The sequence below is a fragment of the Xenopus tropicalis genome, chromosome 7, assembly GCF_000004195.4.
Source record: "Xenopus tropicalis strain Nigerian chromosome 7, UCB_Xtro_10.0, whole genome shotgun sequence".
NCBI lineage: Eukaryota > Metazoa > Chordata > Amphibia > Anura > Pipidae > Xenopus > Xenopus tropicalis.
In genome coordinates this window covers 65,226,071-65,238,548 of record NC_030683.2, presented here as the reverse complement: position 1 = coordinate 65,238,548, position 12,478 = coordinate 65,226,071, and the positions used below count along the sequence as shown (strand labels likewise).

Genomic DNA, 12,478 nt, shown 5'->3' with positions numbered 1-12,478 from the left:
ACAACAGAGGTATGCACTTTGGAACTGTTGTTCTACAACTGCATACATGTGGCAGGCTGTGCACTGTGTCAGACCTTCAATGTTGCTGCCACTCATTCTCCCAGTTACAGGAACAGTTAAACAAAACTAGGTGAAAAGACTTGTAGTAAATACAAACTTAGTACCTTGTTTTAAACTCCCTTAGTTTGCAACTCCTGTGTTTTTAACTCCACTTACAGAGCCCCACTAACTCCTGTGCTTTTAACTCCACTTACAGAGCCCCCACTTAAAGAGCAAGCACTTACAGAGCACCTACCACAAGAGCAAGCTCCACTGGAATGCCAGTGGTTCTATTTATACAGTCTGTTAAGGTCAACTAATCAAACCCCACCCACCTCAAACTGAGGTTAATTACAAAGGAACTTCTGGCAAACCTGCTGTAAGCTTTATAGTTCACCAAACTTTGTAAATTAGCACCAAAAACAACAATTACTTTTGAAAAAATTTAACTCAACAGTTAAAAAACACAATGATTTGGAATAAAGCTAATAAAGAATACTTATCCCTTTTTTGTTGAATTGAAAAGCAAGTTGATTCAACCAGCCACCAGCCTGTTAGTAAGCACTGTTCTGAAGGCAAACTTTGTATCATGCCAAAATCTTCTGTATGTGCCAGTATAGGGGGACCAGATGCTCATGCCCTTGCGCTGGCTACATAATTAGATGCTGAGGTGGGAGGGGGAAAGTGAGATGTGCAGTGACATCTAGGTAGTGCTGAATGGAAAGCTAAAGTTATTGCCTGCCCCGCCTCTATGCCTAAGGCATAGAGGTGGGGCAAGCAATATATGATTGACAGCTGGGATTTTTAAATGCCTTTATAATGTGTATGGATGTGTTAATATAAAAATGACTTTGGGTTACATGTTTAATTTGAAAAGGACTTTTATTATACCGCTTTTTATGTCTGGGTGACAGGTCCACTTTAAGAAACTCAATGACCAAGCAAGGTTAGGGACAAGCTTGCTAGATATGAAACTAGGAAACACATGAGAATAATAAGGTGGGTGGAAGAAAGGGAGCAGACAGAGAACACCAGGAGTGTGACAAGAAACACATCAACCAGTGTTTGAATCCTGGCTGAAGTCCCAATTATTAAAGGACATGTAAACCACACACACAAAAATTTAATCAGTGAACAGCCTCTTTGAAATCTTTCAATACCTGCCACACTGGTTGTCCAGAGGTTAATAGTAAGGCTGCAGCATCCTCTTAATCACTTAGATTTCCGTCTCTTCCTGTAACCCATTCGGCCCTAACCCTCAGGAATTTGCTTTTGCTGTTGGCTTGTGGGCATGCTCATTTATTCTAAGCTCAGATTACCAAACACGCCCCCCAGTCTAGCAGCCAGTAAAGAGATGGCATTGCTGGTTCCCATAGAAACTCAGCTCTAGCTATCTGCTTCAATTTATTTTTCTTCCAACCAACTCGCCTGAGTTCAGCTCAAAAAAGCAGAACTTTTATCAAAGATAGTTGTGCCTGTGTGAGCCTGAATTCTTGATGAAATGTACGCTGAATAAGGGTCTGTGTGTGTCTATGCTGTTTGCAGATTTAAATGTATCTGATTATGTATCAAAGGAAAAATGGCCACCAGGTGAAAGCTGCTATTTGGTTTAGAAAAATGTGATGGTACTGGCAAGCGGAGGGGATATATGCAGTACAAATAATGCCATTTGGGTGGGGGAGGCATGCCCAACTGATATACAGTGTAGGCAAATGTAGGCTTTACATGTCCTTTAAGGCAAGCATAACATCATCTCAAAATTCCATGGGCACCTGCTTGCTGTGATTGTGAATAAACCCCCATGTAAAACATGCTGTTCCTTTATAAGTGTATTGTGATAATGTCCTTATAGAGCTATGAAACTAATTACTTGTGTGAAATTCTCACCTGGCAATTTTGCAAGTCTGAAGAGAAGATGTCCATTAACCTGGGCAGCAGAGGGAAATATGTTTGTGCTGGACAAAATAAAGTGAAGACAGCATAATGTAAATGAGCCATGAGACTTTGCTGGAAAGAGACCAATTGCCTTCTATCCTCTAATTGGGTACCTTTTGGGTCATAAAAATAATGCAGAATGCATAATTCTTTGTTATGGGTTGGTTAGTATGCATGTGAGCTGGTATATATGTCCATGTGTACAGGTCAGCAAATGGTTTCACTTATATTGATGGGTTTGCAATTTGGATGTTATTCTGCATTCACAAACCCAGCAGGAAAGATACTCTTTTTAATCTGGTAATAACTAAAATACTGAACTCATCTCCATTAAGGTATGGGAAGTGACGATCGTATAACAGAGTGACTAAGACTAAACTTTGGAAGTATAAGGGCATCTCTGTAACAGGGTTGTTCCCAGGGTTAAACAAAGAATGTAAATAAATTGTCTTTCTAATGCTACTTAACAAATATTCCTCTTTGCAGGGCTATAATTTGGTCCAGTTACACCCAAGACATCAGTGCATCCCTCAGCACATCTGAATTACGGTGAAATCATGTGAGTGAGCGTTACTTCACTTTTGGTTCCGCGTGGTTCCACCAGGTATCCCACCTCTTTATCTGCCAGATTTAGTGGGGAAGTATTCAACGATGGCGGGGGAGATTTTTTTTGGCAAAAAAATTAATTTGCCATATAGTCACCCTAGGGTCACCCCCCTAAAGCCACCACCCTAGGCACGGGCCCTTATGTATATGGTGAATATACAGCTGCCTCTTTGTATATTTTTTCTTGGTTTATTAAGGCTAATAGGGGAAAAGTATTCAAATAAGGTGGTTCAGCTTAAAACTGTATTATGTACAAGTTGGTCAACAAAAAAGCAATCATTCAATCATGACACACTACAAAAGTCAAAAAAGTATATAATATTAATTGATTAGGTGAAGGTGAAGTCAAAAAACCAGTGTCAAACCAGAAAGAAAAATTAAAGTTATTTTGTGTTTTTATTTTAAATAAATAAATAAATAAACCGTAGGTCAGTTGTACCCAATATTGGGACAGTCTTATTTTGTCTGAGCAAGAGTCTGTCTCAGGAGACCAACATCCTGGTACCGCTAATCCCTAAAAGATATATAAATATAATTATTTGTATATACATATATATATATATATACACATATATACATATATATATATATATATATATATATATATATATATATATATATATATATATATATATATATATATATATATATACACACACACACATATATATATATATATATATAAATAAAAAAAATGTAGCAACAGGGTGTGGTACCCTTGGCATATGAGTAATATATTTACTCTTTACTATTCCCCTCGCAATCTGTCCTCTCATGTAGGAATCAGGTTACAATTGACAGATAAAGTAGGTTAACTACATTATAAAATGTATTAGCATTACTGTCTTTCCGTTAGTTGTCAAAATCAAAATCAGATTATAACTCTTAAATGAAGAGAGAGAAATTGCTGAGGTTAGTTAGTTTTTCATTTTGGGGATTGTTCTCTTTTAATGAAGGCTTAATTTTAACAGACAAAATTCAGTTAATTAATTTACTTCCTGTTATTCATAAAGACGTATTTATACAGCACAAAGATTATTCAGAAGTGCTACTCACTGAGCCACCATGCTGCCCACTTAATGAGGTTAGGTAACTGGGACTTATGAGGATCTTTGAAAAAGTAAACAAAGCTCCAGGATCTAGGTTCTAAAGGATGTCTGCAATGGTGCAAATCACCATTGTGGTGCCAGAGGGATCCAGTTTTCAGCCTGTAAAGGTCCCCATACACAGGCCGATTGTAGCTGCCGATATCGGTCCTGTGGACCGATTCAGCAGCTTAACGGCCCGTGTAGGGGCAGAAACGAGGGGCCTGCCAGACCAATATCTGGCCTGAAATTGGCCAGATATCGATCGGCCAGGTTAAAAAATTCAGTCGGATCGGGGACCACATCAGCTCGTTGATGCGGCCCCCGAACCGACTGCCCTATTGTCGCCAATATAATTTGATCGTTTGGCCCCAGGGGCCAAGGTAGGGGACCTTTAGAGGATGAAAGGTAAATAAAAGGTAAATAATAAATTGTCCCACGAGGAGACTTTGGGCGACTTTGGAAAATGAAGCAACACGTTAGTTTTCCCACCAGTGATTTAAATTATTGCTGGTGGAATAGTATTTTCAGGAGATTTGCTGCCTTTAATAATTACTTTAATAGAATGCTAGTTTTACAATAAATGTGCCTATGTTGGGGGGAATATCTGTAATTAAAAAGCATTTGGAGGATTTGTGGCATTCTGTTTCTTAGCAACTCTAAGCAGTGTCTACCAAGCTATTAAAGTACACACTGTTATATAAAAAAGAGCATTGATTCGCAGGAAGAAAATATAATTGTACATCCCTGGTAAGGCCTTGAGCATGCAGGTAAATGGAATGGAACAATTACTCTATGAGGAAAGACTATCAGAGTTGCTGCTGTCCCATCAAAAATGCCTGTTTTAAAGTTGAGGGACAGAATTTTCAGCTGAAGCAACGCAAATAGTTTTTCACCATGATGAGGCTGTGGAATTCTTGCATACAGTAAATTAAAATATTTAGGGCTACAGTCATCTCAAATCTAAAGGGCTACAGTATATATTGTATACTATCCTTTATTCTTAAAGGAGGAATTAAGGAGAAATCACTGGGGGTGGTGCCAGATGTTAGGCACCCCCCAGTGATTGTAATCACTTACCTGATATCCTGGGCAGGTGCTCCCGTTAGCACAAAACTGCATCAAAACTGGCCTATACTTACTGTGTTCTCCAGCATGACCCCCCCCCACAATCCTGCCCATGATGGGGCCTTGCTCCAGACTCACTTAGGGGTCTTTACATTTAACATAGCTTAGTATATTTATGCATACTGGGTATCTAACTGTTCAGACTCATTCCATTTATAATTGTTATGTCCTATGTTGGTACGTTACGATATGGGTGGCAAATAATGTTGTAAAATGCAAGCAGAAATTTTCAGAAATTTTACAGACCACTAAACATAGCAGCTTTGCAGTTTGTTAGTTTGGAGTAGAAAGATATTATTTTTTTTTATATGATGTTTTAACTAGGTACATAATAATATGTGGGAAATAAACTGCTTTAAAATGAGGCAGTATTCTGATTTTTTTTTTTTACAAAAAAAGCTTGCTTTAGGAAAGCTTTGCGGCTTGTTAGTATGGGGTAGAGACACATACTGTATTTACTCATTAAGTTTGGTTCAGAAGAATGTGTTCTTTCCAAATCAGTAAATGTCCTGATTTTGCTCTAGCTGAAGTCATTACAATGACAATTTGCATGCACGGTTGTAATTTAGGGGCCTATACTTTGCTACTATATCATCATCATCATTTATTTATATAGGGCCAGCAAAATATGCAGCGCTTCACAATAAATTTAAACAAACAGGGATCTTAAAAAGTTTAACAGACAAGGTTATACGGAGTAACAATAGGATCAGAGGGCCTTGCTCGCAAGAGCCTAAACATACTGGACATTAAACTGTTTGATGGACCTCTGGCATTCATATATATGATGTTTTATTTTGGTACCTAATGACATGTGGAAGATACAAAGATGCAAATTGAGGTGATGTGATTTTTTTTTTTTCATACATTTTTATGAAAACTGTTAGTTTGGAGTAGAAAGAGGGTTTTAAGGTTTTTTTTTTCCCCCCTATAAAATGATACATATCTGGTATATGTTTGATATGAATGATATACCTATATTATAAAAAGCAACAATTTTCTACTTTTTATTTGGTATTTAGAGACTAATATCTTATTACAGAATTAGAATTACACAAAAACAATGTATATATTTCCTAAATAAACTAAAATCCCCCCCAGCAAATGTCCCTAAAGTGAAAGAGCACAAAATGTAAAAAAAGAAATTCTGGCACTTAATGAGGTAAACAATTATAACCTCCATTAAGTATTTAAATATATTTTATAATATATGCAGACCCATACATCAAACTACACAAATCCACAAACACACCTGCAAACTTACTGAAACCAGTTATCAATAAGTACAGTTGCTTGTAAAGCTTTAAATTGGATAAGTGTTGTGAGATTAGAGCTCACCAAAGAAAAATTCACCCACAGTCTGAATAGTGTGAATGGTAAACTCTAACTTTCACCCACTGATAAATACGCTTTTAAATATCCTATAGCAGTGCTGTCCAACTTCTGTGGTACCGAGGGCCGGAATTTTTCCGACCTACGTGGTAGAGGGCCGATAATGGAAGCCAGTTTTGACCACTCCCCTTTTTGAAACTGCACCCACTTGAAACCACACCCATGTTATCACATGACCATACCCATATTAATGGTTGTAGTACAGCAAATACCTGCCATACTCTGCCTTCCCTACCCTGCCTCTGTGTGCCATACTCTGCCTTCCCTACCCTGCCTGTGTGTGCCATACTCTGCCTTCCCTACCCTGCATCTGCCATACTCTGCCTTCCCTACCCTGCCTGTGTGCCATACTCTGCCTGCCCTACCCTGCCTGTGTGTGCCATACTCTGCCTTCCCTACCCTGCCTGTGTGTGCCACACTCTGCCTTCCCTACCCTGCCTGCATGTGCCATACTCTGCCTGCCCTACCCTGCCTGCGTGTGCCATACTCTGCCTGCCCTACCCTGCCTGCGTGTGCCATACTCTGCCTGCCCTACCCTGCCTGCGTGTGCCATACTCTGCCTGCCCTACCCTGCCTGCGTGTGCCATACTCTGCCTGCCCTACCCTGCCTGCGTGTGCCATACTCTCTCTGCCCTGTATGGCACACACAGGCAGCATACAGTGACACAATGCTGGCACTGCTCCTACAGTCTGCACAATAACTATATATTAAAAAAAAACTTTTTAATTGCAGTACCACCACAGTATATGTTCTTTTTGTAGTATGTAGGGTTTATTTGTGGTTTTCTACTACTGTCTGAGGTGTGAACAGGTAAACAATGTGGGTGATTACAATCTGAGCCTGAGGTGTGAACACTGCAGGGGGTGAACAATGCAGAGATTAAAAGGTGTGAACAACACAGGGGATTACATATTTAAACAATACAGAGGGATTACAGCCTGAATCTGAGGTGTGAGCAATGCAGGGGGGCAGTTAATCACAGTACTGATACCATTTAAAGCTTACACAAGAGTAAGCCATCAAAGCAGCCAGACAGGTGGAGGGCCACACAGAGGGGGGTCGCGGGCCGCCAGTTGGACAGCACTGTCCTATAGGAAAGAATATGTTATAAACTTTTATGAAACAGGGCCTCTTCTTTGTGCAAATGACTTCAATCCTAAACTGTGTATAAGAGGACTGAAAAGAGAAGGTTTGTAGTTAATTTAAGACCTAACGCGAAATACAGTACAGGTATGGGACCCGTTATCCAGAATGCTCGGGACCTGGGGTCTTCATGATAAGGGGTCTTTTCGTAAATCAGATCTACTAAAAAAATTATTTAAACAGTAATGAAACCCAATAGGCTTGCTTTGGCTCCAATAAGGATTAATTATATCTTAGTTGGGATCAAGTACAAGGTACAGTTTTATTATTACAGAGAAAAAGGAAATCATGTTGAAAAATTAGAATTATTTGCTTATAATGGAGTCTATGGGAGATGGCCTTCCTGTAATTTGGAACTTTCTGTATAATGGGTTTCCGGATAAGGGGTCCCGTACCTGTACATGCAAAAGCAGGTTATATTTCTACAGTCTATGGTAATATAACAATTAAAGCAAAATATATTTATTACACCAAAGGTGAGAGTTGTGGGCCATCTCATCAAATAATAACAGAAAATGCCTTTTCCAGCTTGATGCCTGATGCCAATGCAGTTACTCACACATATTAAAACATAATGTTTTAATTATGTTTATGGTCTGAATTCTACTCTTTATGTTAAACAGTTATTATATTTTGCATTAAAAAGTATTGGTTATGCAAAATTAGTGTGTAATATACAGAACCAAATGAGACAAAGGATGGAAAAATATTACAATAGCAGATTAAATAGGTTATTCAAGTTAACAAGGGTAAAATATGCCATTCTACACAAATTCAAAATGCCTCTGTTTATTTGATGTTGAAAGTGATGTGCTATTATTTACCAGACCGCAGAACACTGCTGATCCTGTATATACCAGGATCAATAAAGTGTCCCTTGGAAGCAGCGAATTGTATCATATAACAATACAAATAAAAAGACACCGCAGTCTGTAGGGATGTCTTTATTTCTATAGATGTAGCCTTTCATATAGAAGCTACAGGCTGTCATAAGGGCTCTGGCACACGAGGAGATTTGTCACCGGCGATTTTTAAAAAAGAGATTTGGCGACAAGACGCCAATGCTAAATCAATGGAAATCGCCAGCGTCAAAACATACTAGGCTACTTCAAATCGCCTGCTGTTTCAAATCGCACACAGACCCTTTTCTGAGCGACTTCAGTAAACATGAGGGGGGGTTAACTGTTGAGTGTACCATGGGTAGCAGATCGCCTGGAGCTCAACTCGCATGAAATCTCTTCGTGGGTATTGTCGTGGCGACTTGTCGCCAAAGCACCAGGGGGAAAAAACGCAGGCATGCCAGAGCCCTAATACACGCACTGATTTCCAATAATTTAAATTCTTCACAGGTCACCACTATGTTTCAATTCCAGACTAAAGTATACTGGGGACAAAGTAACATAGATGGTAAGGTTGAAAAAAAAAACTCATTCTAACTGATTCTGTTGCATTGTATTTATTTGGTTACATTATCACACTACTAAAAAAAATTCACTGTTTAATTATTATATATATTACTAGCCCAAGTATATTGAAACAGGAGTCTGGAACTCAATAAATTCCACACATAGAATAAATGTAGTGCAAATTAAATAATGTTTCAACTAGTAGTTAGGCAGGTTATATATAGGCATTATGGTTGAACGTGATGGACGTATGTCTTTTTTCAACCCAACTTACTATGTTCCTATGTTACTATGTTTAGTAAAGAAATAACAGCCCTTTAGGGCAGTGCTGTCCAACTTCTGTGGTACCGAGGGCCGGAATTTTTCCGACCTACGTGGTGGAGGGCCGATAATGGAAGCCAGTTTTGACCACTCCCTTTTTAAACCACACCCCCTTGAAACCACACCCATGTTATCACATGACCATACGCAATGGTACAGCAAAAGCCTGCCATACTCTGCCTGCCATACCCTGCCTGTATGTGCCGAACTCTGCCTTCCCTACCCTGCCTGTGTGTGCCATACTCAGCCTGCCCTACCCTGCCTGTATGTGCCATACTCTGCCTGCCCTACCCTGCCTGTATGTGCCATACTCTGCCTGCCCTACCCTGCCTGTATGTGCCATACTCTTCCTGCCCTACCCTGCCTGTATGTGCCATACTCAGCCTGCCCTACCCTGCCCAGTGATGGCACACACAGGCAGCATACAGTGACACAATGCTGGCACTGCTCCTACAGTCTGCACAATAACTACTGTATATATTAACAAAAACTTTTTAATTGCAGTACCACTTCAGTATATGTTCTTTTTGTAGTGTGTAGGGTTTATTTGTGGGTTTCTACTGCTCTGAGGTGTGAACAGGGGAACAATGTGGGAGATTACAACCTGAGCCTGAGGTGTGAACAATGCAGGGGGTGAACAATGCAGGGATTAAAAAGTGTGAAAAACACAGGGGATTACATTTTTAAACAATACAGGGGGATTACAGCCTGAATCTGAGGTGAGAACCATGCAGGGGCAGTTAATCACAGTACTGATACCATTTAAAGCTTACACAAGAGTAAGCCATCAAAGCAGCCAGACAGGTGGGGGCCACACAGAGGGGGGTCGCGGGCCGCATGCGGCCCGCGGGCCGCCAGTTGGACAGCACTGCTTTAGGGGATTCTTATGTGTTTCATGCCTAGAGGTACTTAATCATAGGTTACATACATGTATAGTACATGACTGCTGGTCCCTTTTTGAAGCTGCTCCCCAGTCCATGACAGTCAGTACCTATGCCCCTCCACTCCAGTATATGTCCTAAATGTGGCTTTTTCCTTCCACCCTCCCTTCTCCCATACAAGTGTAGTGTGTTCATATGCGGTTGTATCTTCCCCCCCAAACTCAGGTACACGTGCTGCTACTTCCATTGGCATTAACACGTTTTGCCTGCCCCAATAATGCGCACTAGGACAGGCTATGTGACATGTAGACAGTAAATAGACATCTGCACCACTTTTCTTCCCAGCTCTACTGCTGATCTTTTCTGCAAGCAAGACAGGCAAGAAAACATTCTGTAGAAGTGTATAATGTTAAAAGTAGTAGTTGTTAGGCAAGTGAATGCTCCAGGAAAAGAAGTCATTTGATAGTTTTGGATTCTTGAGGGTGCAATTAGAGCCTAACCTTATCTGTTAGACAGACTGTATTCATTGTCTTAACCATTCTCTCTATACAAATTGACATTACTGAATTGTGGCTGATCGGTACAAAGAAGCAAGGTGTCAGCTTTTAAGCTTCATTGAATAAATCACAGTAAAAACCCACTCCCCACCAGCATCTGTCATTTTGGAGGGAGAGATGAAGAAGCAGCAGAGCTCTGAAAATTAGCAAACTGTGAAGCCTGGTTCCCAGCGCAATTCTGTAGCCTGCTTTATGTGGTGTCTAGCCACAGCATTGCCATGTACCATGCATCCTTTTTCTACCAACTTACCCCACCAATGATCATTAGCCACAACATCATTGTGAGTAGATGGGTTGGGGCTGTTGTTAACTACAGCTCCAATATCAGGTGATTCTGGGAACTGGATTTCAACAATAAGACAAAAACAAGTACACTTTAAACAACAGATATCCTACAGCTATAGATTAACTGCTACTCTCTGATCTTTGGCAGCTGGATATCAGAGGATAGCAGGACCTCAAAAAAGCCTTTGTTTCCTTCTACCCCACTCCATGATTCCTTGTTATATGTGCCTGCAATTACCCTTCCTCCTACTCAACTTGATATAACACTTAGTACTACATTGTCATTTGTCCCTCACCACTGCTCCTACACATACCCATAAACCTTGTATACATAATCCATGCCACACACATACACACAAACCCACCCGCACACATTCACAAACCTCTGGAAATATATCCAAACCCGCAAGTGCACACACATGCAACTGCCAACCCACGTATTTGAACACCTAAAAATCCACATACACCCGCTAACCAATGCATACAAATACTTACACACCCGCCAACCCATGAACATACCCCAACTCTGTAGCCATAAGGAGTTATAGCCAGTGTAACTGTAGGCAGTCTAAATATTACAGGGGCCCTGAAACCAACGACTAATGTTTATTATTGCGCAGCTGGCCCCAAGTTTTGAACTCATATAAGGCCCTATGAAAAAAGTAAGCTTCCGATGGTGAAGGAGCTGTGCGTTCACAAATAACCATACTTAAGGGCACACATACCCAAACCCAGACATAAGCAAATAGACTTCATACTATATGCATTTGCAAAACCATGCGTGCACCCTTCCAACCCATGTACATACACACACACCTTACCAATCTACTAAAACCCTGCTGACAACAACTACATTTGTATAAATGAACCATTGAAAAATTCCACTAGAATGTTGTAAAGATTCAGCATCATTTTTTTTTTTAAAAAAGCTTTAAATCTTTAACTAAGATGACTATATCAGACCGTTCACAGTAGACTCAACCATGTGACAAAACAGATGAGGGACTGAATCTCACCTCTTATTCGTTCTTTTTGTGCTGCTCCCTGGAACAATGCAAGATACCATGTAATATCCCTATGACTGAGAGTGCCAGGCTTCCCCCTCCACACATCCCACTGACTGCTGCTTAAATCTCCGTCTACAAGAACGGAACAGATCCTTTTATGTGGCGCTCTCCTTTGTTTAGATATCGGCATCTACCATTCAGGTAAATGGCATAGGGGTCACGATTCAGTAATATAATATTCAAACACTACATTTCTTGGAGACCTGACTAATTCCTCCAATACTGTATCTTCAGCGCAGATGTTTAGCACAGCTACGCAGCACAAGCTCTTTCTATGCAGTCCCTGCATAGTTAAGATCTCCCTGCTCTCCTAGAGGTTGGTACAAACCTTCTATATATTCTGCTGGTGAATACAGCTGGTGTACAAAGTCCTGCGCTGGCCAGGGAATTCGAGTGCATGCAGGAGATGTTAGAGCATTCACTTTCAACTAGCCCCCTGCCAGTATTTTTAATTTTGAACTCTGCCAAAAAGCTCCGTTCCGTTCTCCAGTATCTGTAAAGATAAATTGTTGGCATGTACTTTATAACATATTTTGTGTGTGATGCTTTTAAATGATATATTTTTTGTGCTATTTTCTTAGCACATGTACTCATGCTTGACTGCATGCAATGGTGCATATTTCTGTGCATAT

The 12,478-nt window shown here is 40.2% G+C and overlaps 1 protein-coding gene across 5 annotated transcripts in view; it reads right to left on the bottom strand.

The window, feature by feature from the left end:
* disp3.2 (dispatched RND transporter family member 3, gene 2) overlaps nucleotides 1–12,141 on the bottom strand; it is a 114,566-nt gene extending 102,425 nt beyond the window's left edge. Inside the window, exon 1 of one of the 5 annotated variants that reach the window (XM_031905829.1) lies at nucleotides 11,796–12,141. In XM_031905829.1, coding sequence (XP_031761689.1) covers nucleotides 11,796–11,976 — 181 coding nt within the window. In that variant the 5' untranslated portion in view covers nucleotides 11,977–12,141. The remainder of the gene's footprint in view (nucleotides 1–11,795) is intronic. The other 4 variants (XM_031905827.1, XM_031905828.1, XM_031905826.1 and 1 more) reach the window with 4 other exon arrangements.
* Between the last annotated feature and the right edge of the window lie 337 nt (nucleotides 12,142–12,478).